A 24685-nucleotide genomic window follows, 5' to 3' on the forward strand; every position below is an offset into this window, starting at 1 on the left:
TCACATCCTCCTTTTTTTTTCCCATTCCTTAAGTTCTCATCCAGTTCTGCTCCTGGCTGGTGGGCTCCTTTAGCAAAGGAGAAGGCTGGGGGTAATCTACGCCTACAGCTTTGTTCCTGGGCCTTAATATTCTAATAAGCTTCCAGGAAGGCTGCCTGTGAATAAGCTAGATTTACTACATGTGCTGTTTAGCACTAGCGCTTGCAGAAGGGTGTTCATTAGGCAGCAATTGTTTCAGTCAGTTTTTCAGGCTGATTCTCCATTAAAGAAGCTCTTTCGAAAAGGCTGGCAGGCAGGAGAAAGAGGAAAGAAAGTCAGGCTTTTAGGTCTGTGCATTAGACAACATTGTATCGCTGGCTGTAGTTCTAAAACTGCACTCTTAGCCTTAAATGAAACAAATATATCTTAAGGAGAACGGAAACAAACAAACAAACTTGCTGTAGCTTTTTTCCTTGTAAGAATAAGGCTCCTAATTTTGTGGATAAATCAATGCTCTAAGTAATTATTTATATTTTCCTTTCATGAAGAAGTGCTGATATTTGACTGGTAATTAATACCAACGGGAATGATACAATAAGATCAAGTCTGACCCCAAACACTAAAGCTCACTGTCAGTCTAAGAAGTCTCCATCTATACAAAGACAAAAGCACACCTGTGTTTCATTTGTAGCACCAGGGAAAAAAAAAAGAGATAAAATAACGATGTAATATCGGAGTTTATAAAGAAATCACTGTGGTGTGGTAATCATCGTGTCTTGGAAGAGTGTTTTATCAGAAGCATGTGCAGTCCTTGGACTGAGTAGATCTCCAGTCCATCCTAGGTCTGTAAGCATCATCCTGACGAGTGACTGATGTTCCTTTGTGTTATACTAGTAACATTAATCAACATCACAATATGTTGTTAAGTCTGAAAGTCTAAGTTGTTTCCTTTCCCACATGGCTGCTCCAAATGAACAATCATTCTTGTCATTCTCCCATGTCCAAAATTAGCAAAATATGTGCAAGAATAGTAGAAATGTTACCAACATGTAAAAACAGGATTGTAGCCCCTCATACATTGCACTGGCTCCTGTGAATGGCCAAATGTGGAAGAAACCATAGTTCCTGCCAGAGACATAAAACATTCCAGAGTTCCCAAAACTGGGATGAAGACTATAAAACTCGATCCATCTGTAATTTCCAAGATCTAAATAAACATCTTGTTGATATTAAATTGAGTCAGGCCTAAACTATTAAGATCTGGTTTGTTCACTCTGTCATTTTGGTTTTGGAAACTGTGTGTTTTTTCCTTTCTGTCCATTGCAATTGCTACTTTTCTGAATGAGATTTTATCAAGTGTTTCACATTTACCCTTTTCTTTTTTTTTTCTTTCCTTTCTTTCTTTCTTTTTAGATTCCTTCCTGGACAAGGATTGGTACTATATCCACAGATAGGAGACAAACTGGATATTATATGCCCAAAGGTGGACTCTAAAACTGTTGGCCAGTATGAATATTATAAGGTCTACATGGTTGATAAAGACCAAGCAGATAGCTGTGCTATTAGAAAGGACAATACACCTCTACTCAACTGTGCCAAGCCAGATCAAGATGTTAAGTTTACCATCAAGTTTCAAGAGTTCAGCCCTAATCTCTGGGGCCTGGAATTTCAGAAGAACAAAGATTATTACGTCATATGTAAGTTCAAAATAACAGTTGTTCATTCTTTTAAATATAGCTGTTTGTTTCTTTGTATTTTGTGTCATACATGATAAGCAAACCAAGAAGACTCTGAATGGGTTTGTATTTTTTTTTCCTCCAACAATATTTTCTTGACAGCATATTTTCGACATTATTGCTGATTTCTGTAGGGCCTTTGTATCTTTTTTCCTTGATTCATGTACACCAAATTACATTGTACTTCTATGCCTTCACAGAGCTTCTCCTTTTGTGCACGATTTTATGTTCTATATTCATATTGAAAGGTTGTGCACAGCTAAAGCATGGTGTGTTTCCTGCTTGCAGCTCTGCTAATGCACCATGCTGTTGGCCTTGCCCGTGGGTGCCCTTAATGCCAGGAGTAGGGGTAGAGTGGTCCAGCTGAGGTAACCTGCGAGAGATGGTTGGCCTTTGTTCCAAGTGATCCAGGGGTTCTTTCAGGAAACACATTCTTGGGCAAAACCCAGATGCAGCATGATCTTGAGTTTTCGTCCTTTTTCATGGTCTTGGACTTGTTGACTGAATGTCTGTGACACAGGCCTGTGTCCAACAATTCTTAAACTCTGAGTTTCAGGCTGATCAGGAATTTATACCTGAAAGCTAATCTGGAGGTAACCTGAGTTTCGTGATTCAAATTACTTATGACTTGTAAAGTTTACGATGTACATCGGGGTTAGCATAAGCTGAGATTTCGGCAGTGCAACAACAATTTGCATTAGTTTAGGTTTTGTCATTTTAATACTGTGGCCTGCAAATCTCATTTAGCCCCATGGGGATTTCTGAAGTCTTGAGCAATGATCACCAGTTAGTAGGAGCTAGACAAAGTCTATGCATTGGTTTATCTGCAGTTACAATGAGGTTACATACTGATGTGTCTTATTTCTCCCGTCTCCTTGAAATTACATTGTACAGAGAGGCTGATAACTATTTTATGTAACGTCTGCCACAGTAAATATTTCTTAATTTCTTAGTTTAAAATATTGCTAATTTTACATGTTCTCTAAGCAAGTACTTTTAAAATGGGAACAGAAATTACATTTAATATGAATTAATGATCACTTCCCAGTTATAACCATAACAGTACACACTGTATCATTATGCATAAAGCAGATTGTATATCACAGAAATTAAGTAAGAATTAGCAGTAATAAATATATATAGAAATGACATATTTTACTAAATAACAGTCTGAGGAGATATAAAACGCCATTTATTGTTTTTAAGGTTTGACAAAAACATCACTTAGTACAAGTACTTTCTCAGTCAGTCAGTGAGTATATAAAAACCTGATCCCACTTACACAACATTTAACTTTGTCAGAGTTCCCACTGAAATAAAGTGAGATTTACTGGGGTGAAAGCTGCAAGATTAGATGCTGAGAGATAGTTGTCTGTAACAGCAAGGAGGATGTGGAACATAAAAACAACCATGCTCAAATAGTAGGCTTTAATGATGACATACATTCATTATTTAGTGCTGCTTAAAAAAAAAATCCACAGCAGAGCAGCTATAATGGAGCAAATGGCATTGTTACTACTATTACTTGAAAAATATGGGCACAAATGGAGCTTACTGATACATTGTCAGTTCTGTCATATCCGCGTCATGGATTTACCTGGAGAATTTTTAAGTCTGGCTCATTTTCATTAGTTTTGTATAATTATTTCATTACAGCAATAAGACATAATAGATGTTGCATTTCCTGGAAGATTACAGGGTAGTTTGGTTGATAGAACTTGCTCAGCCTTCAGCCTAATGCCTCAAAAATGACACTGGCCTGGCAGTAATACTGGAGTGCACGGATATTACTTTCCCTGCTCATTCTTGCATAAGCAAATGGCTGATTTATCACTGTATCGCTAGCGTATTAACCCAGCTGCAGCAGGGTACCTATACATTTTAATAGGCTGGACAAAAAAACCCCGATAACCCGGCCATCCTGAAGCTAAAACGCTCATTTTTGTGTCATTCATGGAGAAGACAATGCAGTCAGTGATGCTGGCCTCAGAAACACCAAGAGGGGCAGGAAACTAGGCCAAGGCTCAGCTAGGACACCATTTTACAGAGACACTGGAGCTAGATAGCATTTTAACAGTTTGCGTTCAAAAGCGTAAGACGTCATGCAGCCTTGTCAGACACAAGTTCTGGTAGTCAGGATGTTTACTGTCATTTTTGAAAGTAATACAATACATCTTAATCATGTACGCAAATTGGACCATAAATCATTTGCATAAATCCCTGTTCCTAGGCCTGTAATTTAACAGGTGTGCTGAGGCCCGAACGAGGAGTATACTGGGTCTGCCTCCCACTATCTCAGACACGCAAACATTGCTCCTCTTTTCTTTCTTTCCTTTCTGTGTGCTTGGGAAATATGTGTTTTTTTTGGTGGTGGTGGTGTTTTTTGAGTCGGGGGGTGGGGGTGGGGGGATGTGTGCTTTGAAGTGAATGTACCAGTGCACTTTATATGCCAGCTTTTACATTTGAGGTATTTTAAATTTGAGATATATTCCCTTGAGTAAGGGGCATCAAACAACCCGAGACAAGAGTTCACTGAGCCCAGCGTTTTCGCAGTGCTGTCTGTGGCTGGATCTACAGACGAAGCTCGTGCTGCTTATTCAGACAGGTTGCTGTCAGACCTTAGCATGTTTTCTGCATCGTCATGTACCCTTATCATCTTGCCATTATTTGAAAACATATGTTTTTCTAAGGTAATAATATGTGGTTTGTGGAGCTGTATTAAACAGTAAAATCTTTATTCAGATTAAGGGGTTAGTCATTTTAGGAGCCTTAGAATAACAAAGCAGAGGAGTTATAACACAGGATGAAGAAGCTTCCTGAACCCTGTGTACCTTTAGGAAATGTGATTGTACATGATTTCTTCAAGCCATAATTTTTATATCATTCAGATGTATTCATGGTAGATACAGCAGGAGATCTTTTCTACTCACTTCTTCCCTGGCTCTATGCACATAAAAATGTAACTTTTCCCATTCCTTAATTCACTTTTTTTTTTTAAAGTAGAAATGTTGATGAATTTCTGGTACCCCCTTTCATATTTAATGGTACTTTAATCCAACAATAATCTAAATCTAATCCATTTTTTGGAACAACAGCAGTGCAAGATATTCCTCAATGTACAAGTATCAGGATTCAATTCTGTGAAGGGCAGTACTTGGAAAGATGATACTCAATGGTATCATGAAAGTGAATAAATGATGTAACAGAATGTCCTTGCTTTTCTGTTCTTTGCCATCATCAATTTTTGGTTCCTCGGAAACTAATAGATTCATTTCCTTATAGCTACCTGATTTCTTTTCAGCAGAATTCGGGAAGGTCAAATGTACTTGAGATCACAGACATATTAAGGTTAGATTATCCTAAAATATGCAACCATTTAGCTAACATATCATAAGTCTCTAAGGAAATCCTTAATCAAATGCATGAAGATACATCATGCCCAACAACATAAATATCTGTGTGAAGGGCAAAGTTAAGCAGAAGAAGGGTGTGTAAATTTGCAACTCTAATGTTTGCATCAAAAAGTCCTTTTATGTCTTTGCGTGCTTTGGGAATGAAGTATAATTTTCTGCTGTTGTGGATGGCTTAGAATGAATGGGAATCTCCTTGACTGTAAGAGAGAGATCTGCAAGTGCTTGGGTTATCATGTAATTGCTTCAGTATCCCTCTCAGATGCAGCATTTCTTGTATGGGAGGGAGATGTGGTAGTATAGTATAGGTATATATACTATGCTAAAAATGTTTACTTTTGGTGAATGGGAGTTGTCCTGAACCCTTCCCAACAAACTAGGCCTTTAGTCACAGGGCATAGAGAGTGCTGGAGTACATTGAGTTTGCACTGAAGGAGTGCCTAAGGAAACCTGTAGGAAGCTACCTTGCTAGAGGGAAGGGAGCAGTGCTGCTAGTTTTCAAACCACCATCACACCCCTGAGATAGTTTGGCCAAGCAAACCCATACTCTGCTCGCTTGATCTCTTCTTTTGCATAAAAAAAAAAAAAGAGGCTTATACAGCGACATCATCAGTGTAAAAGAATACGTCACCTACAATGAAATTTTACCTGCTTGAAATGTGTAGATAATATTTTTATCATTTTTGTTTTGCTTTGTGTTTTTTTTTTTTTTTTTTTTTTTTGGTAAGTGAAAAATACTTTGGACTTGGGGAGGGGCTGCAGAATAGTCCTGGAAAAGGTTCCTCTAAAGTGCTTTCTCTGCCTGTGACCTCATTAGCCAAGCTTGCTCAGCTAATGATGCTCATTGGCTTTGACATTGGCAAAATGCAATATGCAGCCTTCCTTAAATGTTTTTTGTCAACTTTTTTCAAGTGACCCACATACATAATTGGCCTCTGGCTTAAATTAAAAAATGTATGTATTTAATCCCTGTCTGATTTAAAGGGTTATACTGGCTAGCAGTGCTGCGTTTTGGATAAATGCTTGTAATAGTCTGGTGGCTTTTAAAATGGAAACAGTTGTTCTGAAACTTTAGCATTAGCTGGGTTTAAAAAAAATCCCAAGGCTTTTATGTTTTCACTTTGTCATCCTGCTACAATTAAAGGGCAATAACTGTCTGAGGAAGAACACATTAAAGGACAATATAGATTGTGCCCTGAAATACGGCCCGATTGGGAAGAATAAATTTCTTTGCATGGCCAAATAGATTTACATTAAAATGCTATTTTAGTATTCTGACCAAACACTAGCTAATCTGCCTGGCTGGACGTTCTGACACATCTTTGACACAGGATTCAGTCTGCAGTCCCCTGCAAACACCTAGCAAGAGCACCCAAAAGAAAACTAGATTTTTCTTTGTCTTGAGGTTAATTCCCAACTAGCCAAAACCAGGAGAAAACTGTATCAAAAATTCAGTGACATTTCTTTGCAACATAGATATTATTGATGCTTTTTAATAAAGACTGCACAGCTCAGCAATCTAGTATTATTTATTTTTTGGTGGTGTTAATGAAAGCCTATGTGATAATAGCCACCCTGATTCCTCTTGCACAAAGATCCTATTTTTTTCTTCCCTTTCTCCTCCTCCTCCTTCAGAAAATTAGATAAACGATTTCTTCTTAGTGTAAAATGATACCCAGAGGTCAATCTTTGACATTGCTGAGAGTCTTTTAAGGGATATATCAGCAATACCACTTAGCTCTTGTTGAATTAAATATAAATACCGCTCATACAAATAATATTATTGGAGAAAAAAAAATCAGTGTCTGTGCAGCTTCAGATTTCTAACAGAGTCCAAGACCTACAGGATTAATGGAGTCATCGTCCTTTGGGGTTTTGTCCCAGACCACACAGGTCTTGGAAGAGAATAAGGCTACTTTGGATTGATGGACTTTGTTCATATTCAGTGCCATTACCTAGGCAATACCGACCGTTTATCTCCTTTAAAGTAGACAGAGATAGTTCAGCAGGAAATCTGTTATTATTTCTCAATTCCTAAGGGAAGGAAATGAAAGATAGGAATGCTCAGGTTGTTAATTGATGGCATCTTGTGAAAAAAACACATTTACCCTCCCTCACACTCACCACATATTCCAAATAGATATGGAACCCGATGAAAATGAAGTGTAATTATTCACTTAGAAGAAAGAATTATTCAGGAAATGCTCAGGAATTAAACAGGATTTAAAATTTCATAGGAGACTGTTTAATATTTTTAGTCACTTCTCTCATTTTATTATTTTTATTAGTTCTTAATCTATACATACTGAAAATACAGTATATTCACAAGGGAGAATACAGTATTCTCACTTAGAAGTCTTTTTATATATACATGTATCACACATATCAAGTACTTTGCAAAAAACAGCTTAAGTCCTGATCTTCTGCAGGTTGTATATATTCCTGCATTTACATATACACATTTTTAATAGGACTACCTGCAGAAGAGGGTTGGGTTGAGCAAATACTTTTTATGCTTTATACATGGGTTATGAATAACTTTAAATAGAGGAGGTGTATACTGGGGAGATGCATTATACTATATGAGGAAAGTAGTCTGAACTGAAACTTACAAAGACACCAGCATATTGAAACACATCCAACTTTCATTTTGTACATAAGTTCAATGATGAGCATATATCTGTCAAAGTGTGATGACTGGTCTTTATTTTATGCAGTTGCTTATATATGTTATATACTATAGTATTTTAATTCCTGAAATAAAAGACCAAGAACTGTGTAAGCATTTATAAAGGCTTTAATGAAACTGTTTTTGAATATTTGAAATTGTTTTTCTCATTAAAGTCTTTACATAGTTGAATTGGTGGGAAATGTACTTTTGTCTAAGAACTGCATTAGTTAGCTAAAGCACAGGATTGAAATGTCTGGAAAACAGGGTTAAATGTCAGTTTATACTTTATTTCCTGATTTTAGTCAATCCTGGAAACTTTGGAGGAAGAATATTTCACAATTTATTTCTGATAAATTTAACTGTAAGACTAAGCCCTAATGGCAATATTCCAGTTGCTTTTTTTGCAGTTCCAAGGAAATCACAGAAATATATTTGTGAGTAAAAGCAGGATTAGGCTTAAGGTAGTCTTAGTAGTTCTCAGAGAAGAGTTCCTACTAAGCTGATAAGGCTGGTTTTAAAAAGTATGTTCAGGCCTTTGTTAGCATGATTTGTTGATTTTCTGTTCCGTAGATGAAGACAGCAAAAATAACTAAACTGCAACAGCATACTTTTCCTCATATGCTCAGAGAGCTTCTGTGAGAGAAACAACTCTGAATCCAAACCCTGCCAGGGAAGCTGAGAAGGAGTTGTTCTTAGAGTATCACACATTAGCACATAAATGCATTAGACCACAATAGTGTAGCTGTTCAGAGTCACAGAATGGTTACTCAGCCATTTGGATGGCACCTCTGGAGCTGACCTAGTCCCATGCTCAAACAGGATCAGCTACAGCGGGTTAACCATCCAGGACCGTGTCCAGCTGGGTTTTGAGTATCTCCGAGGATGGAGACTTCATCGTCTTCATGGACACTTGCTGGGTTTGCTCTGGTATGTCCTATCTCTTTCACAGTGGGGAGCTCAGACCTGTACACAGCTCTCCAGATGTGTCTCACCAGTGCTGAGTAGTGGAGAGGGATCACCTCCCTCAACCTGCTGACAGCACTCTGCCTAATGAAGCCCAAGGGGCCTGTTGGCCTTCTTTGCTGCAAGGGCCCATTGCTGGCTTGTGGTCAACTTGGGGTCCACCAGGACCCCCACAGCCTTTTCTGCAAAGATGCTTTCCAGGCAGTTGCCTCAGCCTGTGCTGCAACTCTGTGATTCCACCTGCCTTCCAGAGTCTGCCATAGCAGGTTTTGTAGCAGAATCAAGGTATTATTAAATAATTTGTGTTGTCAAACAAACATCCCTGCTTTATAATGTTATCCTATTACAATACTTCTGAAATATTAAAATCTGTATGAACACTATTATTAGAAGTAAAAGTATCCATTCTTCTGTCTAGTTACGACTTTTCAAAATTCTAAATGCTGGAGGATTAACATACGCTTCAGTTTTATTTTTTAACATACCCTTGAGTTTCTTCAGATGAACCAAGATATGCTTATGTGATAACTTGCAAAGAAGTCGAATCCCTTAATTTCTTATGTCAAGTAGTAGGACTAAAGGTCCTGTAGCACCTCGGAAATTCAGATTGCTTTCTTTTAGCAATGTTTCCTCATTAAGTTTTTACTCTGTGGGTATTTTAAAGTTCTAAACGTGAACATAAGCATGCAGCACTCAAAACAGTGCTTAACTTCTGATCATGTTTGCCAAGTGCATAGTCATCCAATAGCATCATAATTGATCTTAGAACTAAGGTGCCAAACTCTGTGTTGCTGAAGGATAGTTAAATGATGTAAATAGCTTTTTGTGTTTTGCAATAAAGCACACTTTTGTTGTGCTTGATGTAAAAGCAGGAGATGAAGGTATTCTTTTATTGAGGCAAACATGTGGAAAATTGCTCTAGATTGTTATAGTACAGAGCATCTCCCCTGAAAGGAATGAGGTTCATCTATAGGGCAAACTCTGACTGTGGCACTTTATTGGGGTTACTCCTGGACTCTCTGTGGTCAAAGCAAATAATGTCATGTCCATCTAAACTGTAATAACCAACAGACTGGCACATTTTCTCATCTATAGTGTTATATTCTGAACTGTCACTCGGCATTAACTCAGTCAGTAGTGAAGTCCTACCACCTAGAGATGAACTCTGCCTCAGAATGATGTTTTCCACTTCAGTGCTACTCGTATAGCAATTACTGGGTCATTAATATCATTGCATGCAATTAGTGACAGTAGAATGAGCAAGAGGTTTGTTATTTATTTAATATGAACTTTCACTATAACCCTTTCTTTTCCAAGTGCTACAGACAGAAACCAGAGAGATTTTCAAGGCAGATGAATATCTTTGAAAAGTGATGTTGAGTTCTTGTGATACAGGTCCTCATTCATTTAATGTTAAAGCTTCTGCTTTTGTTTCCAGCAAGGCCACTTGTCATTAGCGACAATTGGTGTAACTTGAATGCTAACTAATTGTATTAGTTCTGTTCAGCTGAACTGTTAAGCAAAGCTCACTGTTTTAGGAGGGAGGTATTTCTTCTCATCCATGATAGGCTTTTGCCCGTAGTGTGCCAGGAGAAAGGATAAACTATGTAAAATATCTTATTGCTTATGGCTGGTGAAATTAACTAGCTAGTAATCTGTTTTAGATGCATACATTCTGATATACACTGAATACATCATAATTAGTGGGCTTACATCTGCCACAGTTACTTCAGCACTCACAAATATATAATTTGTTTATGTAAACTAGAAGCAACCATGTGTGCAGTAGATCATTATCTGAAAACATTTCTCAGAGTACGTGAAATACAGAACTGAAATACTTTTAGAAAAGCTTAACTGTAATGAAAGACATAAATTGTCATTCATAGTGGTACAACATTGAGATGCTTTTTTTTATCATCTCTAAATCTTTCTAACAGTAACAGTGAAGCAAGTAGGATTTTGCCATGGTGGGTGGATATTATGACCTTATGTTCTGGATAATAATGCAGCAAATAGTGTACTGTTTAGTACACTTAAGGTGTGGTATTCCTTAACCAAGAGATAAAGTGGTGCTGTTTTTAAAATGATAGGCAGAAGAAACCAGTTGGAGCTCACAGCCTGTTTGGTACATCCCAGCTCCATGTTGCTCACTGTGTCTCTTTCCCTTAATTGAAAGTCTTTTGTTTAAAAAATAAAATAAAGGGCATATATTTTACCACCTTTACTCTTGTTGTATGATGTCATGTCTCCTTGGAATTAATAGAATCATTCTGAATATACAAAAGGGAGAAAACTCTACAAGTACTCTCTCCCTATTTTGTGTTTAATACTTCAGTGATCCTTCTTCGGCCAGGTGATGTGAGACACAGGAAGGAGAATCTGTGGATTTCCAGAGGTGTCCCTGGAATTAAAAAGTTGATATTTGCAAAGTATATACCAAGGCATTCTACAGTACAGAACTGATTGGCTCTGTCTTGGTTGTGTCCTCCACATTGCACTCCCCCAGAAATTAAACAGTAGAAAAAACTGTCCCTCTTTTGAAATATAAGTAGAGAATTTTATAGGGAATTTTATAAAGACCCCTATTACCATGAGTCTCTTTTAAGTACCACAAGTCACACCATTCACATTTGGACAAGAGTACACATTTCAGAGTAGTGGTTAAAAAGTGAATCACAAAATTCCACTGCAGAGCCTTTGCCTTCTTCCAGGCAAGAGGAGGCCTGCTTTTTATTCTACTTCAATTTGTTCTGGTTTTAGCTTGACTCGGGAGGGCATTGCTGCTTACTTGCTGTGCAGAATATAATTTGTGGATCCTGTTTAGATATAAATCCTGGGACATACAGCATAGGATATAATTTAAGAAATGACAAGGATGAGAACTGGAAAAGAACGGAGTATTCTTTTTGTCCTTTCCTTCATTCGCATAGGAGTTTTCCCCTTGTGTGGATACATGAAAGAAAAAAGCTGGCTATAAGAGTATTTCAAAACACTATAAACTTTAAGAGAAGTTCTATGTTAATTTGAATAAATTGTGAAATAAGATTGAGTCAGCGGGAGTTTCTGAAGGGTTTTCAGTTCGAGGAGCTCCTCAAGAAATTCTGCTGCCACCTTGACTTTGCAAATAGGACAAACAAACAAAACATGTTAGAAAAATACAAAATGATTGCTAAAGCATGTTTTGTTTATACATGTTTAATGATTGTTTTTCTTTGTTTCTATAAGATCAGTAGAAAAGGTAGGATGTGATTATATTGTTCAAGCACAAATTGGAGAGGAAGTCTCCAGCCTTCAGACAGGAACAAAAACGACATGTTGACTACTCTGTGCAACTATTCCTAATGCATTTAAGTATTAGCACTTGCAGTCCAGGTTTGGGACTGCTGAGAGTTACATTTTGGAAGACAGTTTCATGCTAAAATAAAATAATGAAGGTTTTGGTGTCAATCTGAATTTTTGTAACTACAAACAAGTATAAACGGTTAGTTATTAGTAGTTGAAATTTGTATCTTTGTCTTCTCTCAAACCTTTCTGCAGCTCACCCAACACCAAGTGTTTGCCAAGCTACCTGCTCTTTGGTGAGTGGCCTGAGCAATTTTTTTTGGTTGTTTCAGATCTCCATGCAGATCTGGCATTGCTACTAAGTTGAGGGGGGAGGTTGGGGAGGGGGAATTTAATTTCATTTAATTAAAACACTCTATTACCTCAGCTGCCTTGTTCTTCATCACTGGCTGGTCTAGAAACAACCACCATGTTGTGATCTGTGATTTGTGGTTTCTCAGTGTGTGATTTCTGGTGTTCTTAAACCTGTCACATAAATTTAGATGATTTATGGGAAAGAAGAATTATTTATTTGGTGCTTTACTAAGAAAGTCATTAAAAAGACCAAAAGCAGATGAAAGCAGTCAGAGCATAAACACATAATGCCTGGCCAAAATAGTGTACTGTTACTTAATAAAATTCAAAAAAAACTCAAAAGCTTTACATGTGCTTACTAATCCTTGACTGCATATTAGATCAAGTGCAGCTTTGTATTAAGAATAACTTACTACTGTTGGATCTAAAGCTTTTGTGGATTTTTGCTGCTGCATTGTGTAGGCTTTTCCATTCTGTTTCTAAGCATAGAAACAGCACAGCTGTGGAAAAGTAGAGATGGATAGGGTTGTTTGATTTTATTTAGCTCTGCTTTTGAGCAGCCTGTTTTCTGATACGGACTTCAAGGAGTATTTAAGAAAAAAAGATGTTGAACATCACTACTATTGGACAATACTGATCTGCCCCAAAGAAACCTGTAGTTCTCTCCTTCCTTGTTAACAGATCCACACCAGCAGCAATTAATTCTTGATGTGTCTTTGATTGTCCACACACACAAAGCCAATTTTGTCCTCACCCATTAGTTGAGATCACTCGCTCATTCCTGTAGTCTGTGTCTTAAGGTCTGCTTAGTTTTCAGAGAAAAACCGAGAATGATGCTCATAATTTCCCTCTTCAGGCATGTAGTCCATTTCATAGTCAGGGTCCTGAAATGCACGTGTTATAAAGTTGTGTTAGTTCGAGGGATGTGACATTTAATTTGGCAAGTAGGTAATGTTTCTCACAATCCCTAAACATAAACGTATGGGTAATAATTGCAACAGAATTAAGAGGTTGAGATTTTAGTCTACTTGTGTTTCCTTTTAAGTAATTGTGATGGTGTTTTTTAATTTTGTAATATGTATTTTTAAGAGTGAGGGAAGCTGAATTTTTGTGACTGTGCCTTCATTTCTAATCTCTTTGTGAATGAAAAGCTATATACAGGCACAAATCCAGCAGCTTAATTCTCTTTCTGATTAGAGCAGTGTTACCAACCTGATAGATTGAAAACAGCCAAGATCCATGCAGTGGCTTAGCCTCCTGGGAGGCAGGGTAATAACAATCAAATGAAGACATATTAAAATGTAATATTACTTCCTCTCCATGGGGACTGTATAAGAATCATAGCCAGAAACTATTCTTGTCAGCTGATTCTGTTTCGTTCACTGGTTCCCTGCCTCTGCATTTATGACTAATGCATTTCATACAATAAACAGAGCTTGTGAAGTTTTAAAAGCAAATAAATGTAGAACATCACACATTGATTTAGTTCCTTTTTTTTTTCTAGGAAAGAAAAACCAACCAACCAATTATATATATGTATCTTAAAGAAGGGAAGGCAGAGCTAGCATGAAGTTCTTTGGTCTGAATAATTTAATTTTTGCTTGTGTAAATGAAATGGCATGTTAAGAAAGTGTTTCATGAAACTGAAAATGTATACTGTCTTCTCCAAAGTAAGGATGTATCAGCAGACTTTTAACCATAATTTCATACATTTTTAGTGAAAGTTGAAAACCCAAACTTGTACTCCTTATAAAATGACAGCTGCTGTTGTATTCAAGGAATGCAGACACATGATGCTTATGTAGAGCTCAAACAGCAGTTTTGACTTACTGCTCACAAACTTTGGCTATAAATTATTACAATTTTGTCCGAAAGTCTTAAAATTAATAGAGATTTTAGGTTAATTATATGCATTTATTTGTAGGTGTGGATAAACTGTAAGCTGAATAATCTAATCTGCTTTTGACTGTAAGTTTCAGTTTTGTAATTGACACCAGTGGAACAGGACAGATCTCAGAAAATCAGAGGTATCTATCCATCAAAAAATTTAAAAACATTCCCTTAGCTGTTTAGCAGCATTATACTTACTTTTAGTTTCCTATGTGTTGCTGTATTAACATAAAGTGAAATGTGAGATCCTGAGAACATTTAATACTTCTGAGAAACTTTATAGTTATCATTAGTTACATTTATTAATATTAATAAATGTTAATATTTAAGTAGTGTCTAGTCTTCTTAGCACAGGGTCATATATGATAGTTTGTGTGAGTAAATTCCTCTCAAGTATATCCATATTTAGACCTAAATGTAAAAAAATGCTCTTATATATATAAATATATATGTATATAAAAATAAACTGAATGGATGTTCTAAAATTTGACCATATAAACAACCAGAGAGTAGCGTTTCCCTTTTCACATAGCACAAGGAATTTGTGTTATGTTTCTGTGTTTATACCCAAAGCTGTATTACAGACACTTTTTTTTTTTTTTTTTAAATCACATCAATATAAGCACAGATCCAGGTCCAGGGTTACTTTTCTGCAGAAGCGTCAGTGTAATGGAGGAGCTTGGATGATACTGGGTATAATTTTCACTTGGAGATCAATATAAAAAGACAGCAGTGAGCATTTGAGGAATATTTTGTACTTGCTCCCTTGTTTGACTTCTGCACAATAAACCATCAAGGGGTATTAGCAGTATGAAACTATTTTCTCTGATGTCCCAGATTACTTCTCTCTGTGCTGATTTTCAAAGCTTGAAAGTATGTGTTTAAACTACCTACTTTCTCCCTGGTACGCTGGGGATATGTGAGGTTATATTTCGATAGTCTTAATGAATTTTGAGAAATAATTTCCTCCAATGGCCTTGGGTAATTGTCGGTTTAATTACAGAGAGAAGCTGAGATTGAAACTTCGCTTTGTCACTGAAATGCTCCTCTTTGAAAATTCTCCGTTCCTCAGGATGTAGTACTCTCTACTCTGAGCTATAACGTAGGCTTTCAGAAAACCCTTGAAGAACTGTGGAAAAAGTGAATACTTCTGCAAATTCATTCATCTGACATCAAAGCTATGAAAGCATTCTTTTAGCAAGCAAGCGAAGCAGATTGAACTCACACAGGCACACAACCAGACTCATTGTGCGTTTGGTCCCTCTCATTTGGAGACTGTATTTGAAGTAATTTTACATTCTTTTTGCTGTCTTACTTTCTTATTCTGTACTGAGGTCAGACTGCATCCTCTGCATCTTATTGAGGTCTCCTGCTCTGTAGGTTAAATGGATAGGCCTTTAAAGAATAAAAAGGCATTGATGTTCAGAAGAAGCAACACTATTCAATTAAAATTAAGTAGAAGGTGCTTAAAGAGCTGTGAACCCCCATAGCCTAGATTAAAAAGCAAAGGAAGAATAACAAAAAAGCAAGAGAAAGTCAGTGTTTATTAGTTGCACTTTCAGTTGATGCTCAGCTTTGGTATTTCTATTTACTGCTTTTTTCCCTTGTCCTTGTGCTCTAGTACATTGGCAAATAGGTCATAAAAAACACTTTCAGCAAAGACACATTTGATTTATGTCCAGAACTGGTTCTTAGTATTGATTTTTTTTTCCCTCTGGAAAAAAAACAAAAGAAAACAAAACTATATGTCTCCATTATTTTCTGAGCCTGGCAATGCAGTGGCACATTTCAGATCTGCTTTTATCTTAAATTACTCATTGTGCTCTTTTATATTTTAAAAAGTCTTTTTGCAAGTCTGAAAAAAGCAGTAGTTTCACGTACTTCCATTGCCATGTTTTTACAGCGGGGAGAGAACAAGAGGAGGAACTGGGAGGGCCTGTGTACAGGGAAATGGGAATTTTAGGAAAAGAAAGCACAGTTTGGGAAGTTCGTACGGTGGCTGTAATTTGAGTTAGTCACAAAAGAGGCAGGAGTGGAACAAAAACAAGAAGTAGATCAAAGGCTAGGAAGCAGGATTCAGCGGTATGGGGTTTATATCTTTACAGCTAGAGAGAAGATTAGAGCAAGAAAAATACTGCCGTGGGGCTAGGAAGACATTGTGAAGGAATAAGGAAATATACATTGCTCGCATTTGAAAGAAAATCCCCAAGGAAGCAGAAAGAGAAGGAGTGAGAATTAAAAACAAAGATCTCTGAGCAGTGTGAAGCCCTTGTTGAATGAGATCCCTAGCCTGAAAAGAGGGAGGCACACGTAGAAAAGTGCTGCTTAAGCAGTTCGCCAGAACCGCGCCAAGCGGCAAGCTCTGCACTCTCTCATTTTCTGTTTGTTTTCTCTAGTCAGTGGCCCGGTATCAGTGCTTGAGCATGCATCTGCTTGTCTGTGCTTTTGGAGCCTTGGATACATAGATCCAAGAAGCACCCAGGGTGCAAGACCATGTGCATTGGTGGGGGCTGCTGAGGCGGCGTTCCCCCACCTGGTTCATTTGCAGCGTCCCAGTTGTGTGAGCCAGGCCTGGTCTTTGGGGCGCCATGCCTCCAGGGCCTGCTGCGCCACCACCACGGCCGGGGCCCGGTGCGGTGCACAGGGTGGCAGAGGTGCCCCACGCCCAGGAGCAGCCGAAGGGTTTTTTACCAGCAGCTGTCAGGGTGTGCAGACCTCGTGGAGGTAACTCAAGGCTTTTGGACTCTTCCCCTGGAGCTGTGCTTCACACACACATGTTGACTTGCGGTGGCGGGATTGTGCGGAGGTGTGCGGTCCCAGCAAGCGTGGAGAGATAAGCGAGAACAATATAAACACAGGGGAAAGCACCCGTTTGTTTGCATGAGCTGGAAGGTTTCTGTGAGAAGAGAGTGTGTCCCCCCCACCAGCCCGCCCCACAGAGGCTCCTGAATGCTGAGAAAAGTGAGATTGTACTTTCAAATATTAAATGGTTTTCCAATCAGTGCAGAATCTCAGCTTTCACCTGGGTCTTTTGTATGCCTTTGCTTCTTCCAGCAGGAGATTTGTAATAGAGGAAGCAGGTGTAATGTGGTGATTATAAAGATATTGTTGGGAAAAAAAAAAAGGGTAAATTTCCAGTGCTTTGCTCCTTTGAGGCTTCCCTTTCAGCTGACTCCATCACCTTTTAGCAAGGTGCCGTGTTTTCGTCCGAGTCAGTCAGTCAGTCAATTGTGTGTAGAAAAAAAGCTGCTGGGTAAATTTGAAACCTTGATAACACATTCTTCCATTTGTATGTATTGTACAGCTTACCGATGTATTCATTCCTTTGGCTTTCAACATTTCACAACTTTCCATAGGTCAGCCTGAGCAACAAGGACAGGTCCCGGTAGATTGAAAGATTTCTGCTTTCAGACACTCATGTCACATCACTTTGTCTGTTGATTTCCTGATTTTATTTTTATTTTTATTTATTTTTATTTTTTTTTTTAATCAGCAACATCAAATGGGTCTTTGGAGGGCCTGGATAACCAGGAGGGAGGGGTGTGCCAGACAAAAACCATGAAGATCCTCATGAAAGTTGGACAAGGTAAAGACCATCTGCTGTTTCATGAAATCACTTTGATCAGTCTCAGTGTCCTTTTAGTTTTCAGGCTTCTTTTACTAGCATAGAGCAGAGAGCCAGCCGAGTCTAGTGTGGTTGTTCCTCCCTAACAGTCTGAAAGCGAAGCCTATTTTCTGCTCCTCAGCTACTGACAGATTTCTCCAGGAGGAGGGTTGGTGTAATAAGATCTCTTCATTGGAGAGCTCCCTAGAAGGAAAGGTCACCTGGGAGTTACGTGTTTCAGTCATTTTTATTTTCATTTTAAAAACAAAAGCCACAACTGCATTGTTCAAAATTATTTTAAATACATGAAAGGAGGGAAGCTAATATTTCTATAGTTTGCTTGTTATGAATTGTGGTTACAGAGAGGTTTTTGTTCATTGTCTCTTTTCATATATAGATAACCTATTGTGCAGAAAGAAAGAATTATTCTTCTAAGTAGAAGTTGGTTTAGTAGTCAATCAACTTCCTCAGTTAAACTGAAATGTCATCTGCAAAGCTTTTCTTGCCAATTACAGGAGTCCCTATAGTTTCTGCAGATGGCCTCACAATTTAAACCTCTGAAATAACTAATATAACCATTTTGCTTTAAAAGGAAAATTACATTCTTGTATCTCCTAGTCCTTTGCATAAAGATTCTTCTGTTCAAAGCTATCCGTGTTTCACGAGATACCTATAGCCGGTTTATAAGGCTTAATATCATCAGACGCCTAAGCTACAGTGAGTCATTTTTCTCTCCCACAGATCCCAATTCTGCAGGATTACCTCGGAGCACAGACCCGACCAAGCGCCCTGAGCAGGAAGCTGGTACCAATGGGAAGAGCTCCACCACCAGTCCCTTTGTGAAGGACCACTCAGGTAGGTATTATGGGGTTTCACATGAGAAGTGAAGGGCTCTGGCAGACCATCCTTTGTCCCCAGACACATTTTTATTTTAGCATTAAAACGTCAGAAAATCAAATGTTTTCATACTGAGATGATGCAAAAGCCAGTTCTGATGCTCCGGTGGATAGGATTTTGGAGCTCTGAGTTTTGGCAACGGCTGCTCTTTCCCCTCTTCTATACTGCAGTAGAAGTTAATTACATCTTGTAAGAATATCACTCATTTACAGGAAAGTTTTTGGACAGAACATTCTGTAAGCAGCTTTACGATGGTAAATGCTCCTTACATTTAGTACTCTGGCAGATGAACGAGTCTTTCTGTCTTTCTCTTCCCGTATAATACATTATCAAGTAGTTCTCGACAGCCATTTATAAAGTTTATTTCAAGGCATCTATAATTAATGTCCTGATGTTTTAACTGACCATGCGAAGTCTATGCATGATTGGCTGGTCTTTTACTAAATTTAAATTTATTTTTTTTAAATATTTATCTAAACAAGATAAACAGATCTGATGGTTCCAAACAAAAAACTTGAGGATGCATTTCAAACACTGTGAGCAAGAAAAAAGCTAAGTTCTAAAACACAAGTTCTCTGGAGGAAAACTCAATAAACTGGGAATGTAACAAAGCAAAGCTTGCTGACTGTTGGTTTTGGGGTTCCCAAAAATGACTGCATGTTTTCTGTGCTAGTTGTGTAATCTGATATCTTCGATATGACAGTCACAGGGCAGGCTTCAGCCATTTCCTGCTAAGGTTCCAGTAGTTCACAGTTATGTGGACGTAGCATCTGGAGCATTGTTCTGTATGTAAGGGAGCATCAAGAGAGGGAAGTCAGCCCAAATTCTGAAATGAGAAAAGTGTCAAGTGAGCATTAATTTAATTTTTGTGACAAATAATGTGACAATATTCAACAGGCTATTCAGCATGTGAGCTTTTTATGACTACCTGATATGTGTTGTTTTCTTTTAAATAAGTGACAGTTATAATGCAAACAGATATACTCCATAATCATTTTGCCCATCTCCCACGCTGCCTCAAGCTCTTTTGTTTCAGTCGTAAGCATGAGGAGTCCACATAAAGAGACACTAAGGACAGTTTCACTTAAATCAATATCTGATGGATAAAATAGAAGAACTATGTGACATTAAATAGTACCAGTTTTTCTGAGAATTGTTGTTTCCCTGTCTTATTTTCCCCTTGCAGTACTATCCCACCCCTCTCTGCTGCCCTGAGCTGGTCAGCATCTGTTAAAAGATGCACTGTGCATCAAAGGCTGCCTTGTCAGTGCCAGTCCTTGCTGCTGATGGATGATGATGTATGAAACAGGGTGATTTGGGAGCAGCACAAAAGTGAGACCAACAGACACAAAGTCTTGTTTAATATTGATTGCTGACTTCGGCTGTTTGCATTTAGCTATCTAACAGGGTAATTGGTTTGTCAAAGTTTAGCTGTCAGTTAATTCTTCCAGTCTTGCTTACTCTACACATTTTTAAGCAGTGTAAACGGGTCACAGGACGGCAATAACTTTTGTCTGTTGTATTTCCATTCTTTCCAGGATCTAGCACAGATGGCAGTAAGGCTGGGCATTCCAGTATACTGGGTTCAGAGGTGGCCTTATTTGCAGGGATTGCATCAGGGTGCATCATTTTCATCGTCATCATCATCACTTTGGTGGTTCTATTATTGAAGTACCGGAGAAGACACAGGAAGCATTCCCCGCAACACACTACAACTCTCTCACTTAGTACATTAGCCACCCCAAAACGCAGTGGCAACAACAATGGTTCCGAGCCCAGTGACATTATCATTCCTCTAAGGACTGCAGACAGTGTCTTTTGCCCCCACTATGAAAAGGTCAGCGGCGACTATGGACATCCGGTGTACATAGTTCAAGAGATGCCTCCTCAGAGTCCAGCAAACATTTACTACAAGGTCTGAGAAACATACAACCAATTCTGTGGTACAGTTGAGGCGTAGAGGACACTCACTGGTCTAATGCTTTCTGTTGGGGTTTGTGATGACGCCTTGTGCGCTAGGATTGACTCAAGCACAGGGGAGAGAAGGCGACAGCTCTTTCTTCGAGAGCCGACTCGAGCTGGACAGCTTACCTAGTCTGTAGAATTCCTCTCTCGGTGAATCAGTATTCACTAAAAGCTGGAAGACTTTTATGTAGAAGATGCCCATTCTGATTGCTGTACTCTTGTTACATTCATCATCCTCAAAGCCATGTGCTGCAGGCGTTCAGGCATGTACAAAAGCCAAGGGAAGATGGAGTGATCCGTGGATGTTAATAGCTCTAGGCATCCTGGGAAGGTGCTCTAGGATATCAAGCTTGAAATGCAATCTTCTGACTTTTGTGTGTCTCTCAGTGCATACTGGATTTGTCACACAGACCTTGGTGTCTAAGTAAGACTTGTTAAAGTTCTCTTGCTTTAGTCCGTCACTGTTCCATTTATTTCTGTTATCCGGGGCTCTGCCATCCTTCACATAAGATTTCCTTTCACTCCACCTCCTGAATCACTAATGGAACATTAATGTTTGGAGATCTGTGCTCCATCCATCTGCTACAGCAGCCTCACTCGAATGGGTAATGCATTTATAGAAATTGTGTTTGATAGTAAGGAGCCTTCCAGCCAAAAAGTTAGGCTGTCAACAAGTCAAGAGCAGGACTGGGTGGTGGAGGGAAGGGCTGGCTGCAGTTGAAATTGAATACTGCTGCCTCAAAAATAGAAGCTGGGAAGAAAAAAACATTTAGGTAGCACAGCACTTTGGTATGCTAAGTTTTAAGAGGCAAATAGGAGACACAATAACAAGCGCAGTGGCTTAGGGCTGCATTTGAAGGAATTCACGGTTATCAAATACCAGTGTGCAGAAAAAATAGTACCTTCAATACAGTAGAACAAAGGGGTATTGTCAGGAAGTGAACAAGCTTGGAGCGGACAAGACAATAGCAGGCCGCTGAGGATATATTAGGGCAGGGCTGTTGCGGTACTGGCAATAAAATGTACAGCTTTGAAGCTGTAGCAAAAACGTAGTCTGCTTCGGAAGACTTTTAAGCAGACTCAGCTGCTATACTGTCACATTATACTAAACACAGGGAAAGCATTTAAGAAAATAGCAAAGAGCCAAATCTGACCAAGATGATTATAACAGGTCAAATGAGCTGTAATTCTATCACTGGTAAAGTTGGGAAAAGAAAAAAGGAAAAAAAAAAGAAAAAAAGCCTTTCTCATCTCTAAAAGTAAAACAGAATTTTTTTCTGACTGAGCCTTTTGACACTTTGGTTTATCTTAGTGCTGTACCTGCACAGTACATGTAAGTACTGTAATGGGCACAGCAGTTCATTGGTGCTCTGTTGCAAAGTTAAAGCACATACGGCAAACCTCCTGCAGTCCATAAGAATAAAATAAATTATGACACTGAGATGGAGAAGGAAGATATGTCTTATTTATAATAGGTGTATAGAACACAAGGGGTATAAAATGAGAGCTTTTCTTTTTCTTTCTTACTTTTTTTGTTTTTGTTTTGTTGTTTTTTGTTTTGTTTTGTTTATTACTAATATATATTTTGAGATTGCACAGAATCTACACCAGAAGATGTGAAATTCATTTGCGGCAATTAAATAGTCTTAACTTGTCATCGTTCTACATATATATGTGTATGTGTGTATATACATATATATGTATTTATGTATGCATATATATGTATACATTAAGAAATGCAGAAACTGCTCCTGGGAAAAGCAACAACCATCCAAAAATAATGGTAATGAGAGCATATACAAACAGAATCCAAAGCCTTTTAAAGGTATCTAATCAGAGAAAATGAGGAAGTAAGCCCAAAGAATCAGGAAATCGATGTTACTGCATCACGTATTTAACAATGACAAGGTGTGCCGGCATTTATTTTCTGTGTTGTGTTTTCCTTTGCCTTATGAGCTGAAGTGTTCTGTAGATTTCATGGAGATTTGTAGAGAGGGGGTTCAGGTTAAAGTTTTCTCTTTAGCATGGCTATTCCCCTGAAGCTCCCACCCTGGAGAGGAAATAAGAAAACTCTACTTTTATAAGTGCTATGCAAATAGACATTTCTAACATAGTCATGTTACTATGGTAACACTTTCCTTTCTGATTTGGAAGGAAAATGTAGCAACAGCATTTTGGGGTTCTCAGACCTCCAGTGAGTACCTGCAAGAAAAGGAAAAAAAAAATCTGTCACAGAAATTATCACTCTCTCTGTTTCCTGAACCTGAAAATGACGTTGGGATGTTGGTCCAAATGAGAGAAGCAAAACAAAAAATCCCAACCCATGGTTCTGTGGAAGGTTACCATGGTGACTAACTACAGTACATATGTAATTCTTTTCAACAACCCTTCCTTTCTGTGAATCCATCCATACAAGGTTCTCTTGTAAGTCATTAAGATTTTATTTTGGGGGAGGGGGAGGAAGGGAAAAGATGGGTTTGCTGATCCTGATTTTTATCAAATCAAACCTATGCTTCATCAGTTGACTACATTCTAGTTATGTACTAAACTGTGAAAAAAATCAGACGAATTGCTCAAGAGCAACCTGCAACCAATCGGAAAAAAAAAATGAAAAAAAATGTACTGTGCGTCTGTTTTGTGTCTGGTGCAGAATTATGACAATCTACCAACTGTTCCTTTATTTGACGTTGGTTCAGCTTTGAAAAGTTACTGTAAATGCCTTGCTTGTATGATCATCCCTAGTCACCTGACTTGAAATTTGCACCATCATGTCTAAGTGAAGATGCTGTAAATAGGTTCAGATTTACTGTATATGGATTTGGGGTGTTACAGTAGCCTTATTCACCTTTTTAAGTAAAAAAAGAAAAAAAAAAGAAAAAAACATATGAAAACAAGACAAAAATGGCTTTTCTTAACCAGATTGTGTATATAGAGCAATGTTGGTTTTTTATAAAGTCCGAGCAAGATGTTTTGTATAAAATTTGAATTTTGCAATGTATTTAGCTACAGCTTGTTTAAAGGCAGTGTCATTCCCCTTTGCACTGTATTGAGGAAAAAATGGTATAAAGGTTGCCAAATTGCCGCATATTTGTGCTGAAATTGTGTACCATGAATATTTATTTAAGAATTTCTTTGTCCAGTTTGTAACACAGTATTATGCTTGAGTTATAAATAATTTCTTTTTTTTTTGTTTTGTTTTGTTTGTTTGTTTGTTTTGTTCTGTTTTTAAACTAGCCGGTAGTAAGTTTGAAATCTGCTTTAGTTCCACATTGCAATTAGCTCCCAGAAAATGAAAATTATGAAAATCACATTCCACGTCTGTTTCAAACTGAATTTGTTCTTAAAAAAATAAAATATTTTTTTCCTATGGAAACCTTGCCTTCTAAGTATTTCCTTTTTTTTTCTTTTTTGTCATTTTTTTCTTTTCTTTTTTAACAGAAATAATAAATAAGAAAGCCACCAAGTCTGCCTCTATCTGCCCCTCCCTCCTTCCCTTTCTGTCTCCCTGTTCCCATCTCCCCCTATCTCTCCACCCAGATTGCTTCTGGTTCATGAGCAAAGCAAGCTCCTTGTAACACACTGACTTCTGTAACTTAATTTCCCAGAGAGGAAATCATACAGATAGGGCACATCAGCAGATATGGGGAAAAAAAAAAGGGGGGGGGGGGAGATCTTACGCCCTTGGAGGTCAGTGAGTTGTAGCAGCTGCAAGTTGCCTGGATCATCTAGGAGGTGAGATTTTAACCACATGGATAATTCCCAGAAATTATGGGGTGATTTTTGCACTGAGTAGAGCCAGAGAAAAAATTATACCTAAAGCCTTTTGGGCACTGTTGCTGTTGCTGCTGCTTCTGAGGAGGAGGAGCAAGCCTGGGCAGCGGGGCTGAGCAAGAAGGGGCAGGAGATGAAAGAAATTGAAGAATGGTGAAGG

At 38.2% G+C, this 24685-nt stretch overlaps 1 protein-coding gene across 1 annotated transcript in view; it reads left to right on the top strand.

Annotated features, from left to right (window-relative positions):
- EFNB2 (ephrin B2) overlaps nucleotides 1-24074 on the top strand; it is a 44490-nt gene extending 20416 nt beyond the window's left edge. Inside the window, exons 2-5 of the mRNA XM_035557117.2 lie at nucleotides 1393-1676; nucleotides 17782-17874; nucleotides 18634-18747; nucleotides 20328-24074. Of these exons, the coding sequence (XP_035413010.1) occupies nucleotides 1393-1676; nucleotides 17782-17874; nucleotides 18634-18747; nucleotides 20328-20710 (874 nt within the window). The 3' untranslated portion in view covers nucleotides 20711-24074. The remainder of the gene's footprint in view (nucleotides 1-1392; nucleotides 1677-17781; nucleotides 17875-18633; nucleotides 18748-20327) is intronic.
- The last annotated feature ends 611 nt before the right edge of the window (nucleotides 24075-24685 follow it).

Source organism: Cygnus atratus, chromosome 1 (assembly GCF_013377495.2).
Source record: "Cygnus atratus isolate AKBS03 ecotype Queensland, Australia chromosome 1, CAtr_DNAZoo_HiC_assembly, whole genome shotgun sequence".
In the NCBI taxonomy this organism is placed as follows: Eukaryota; Metazoa; Chordata; class Aves; order Anseriformes; family Anatidae; genus Cygnus; species Cygnus atratus.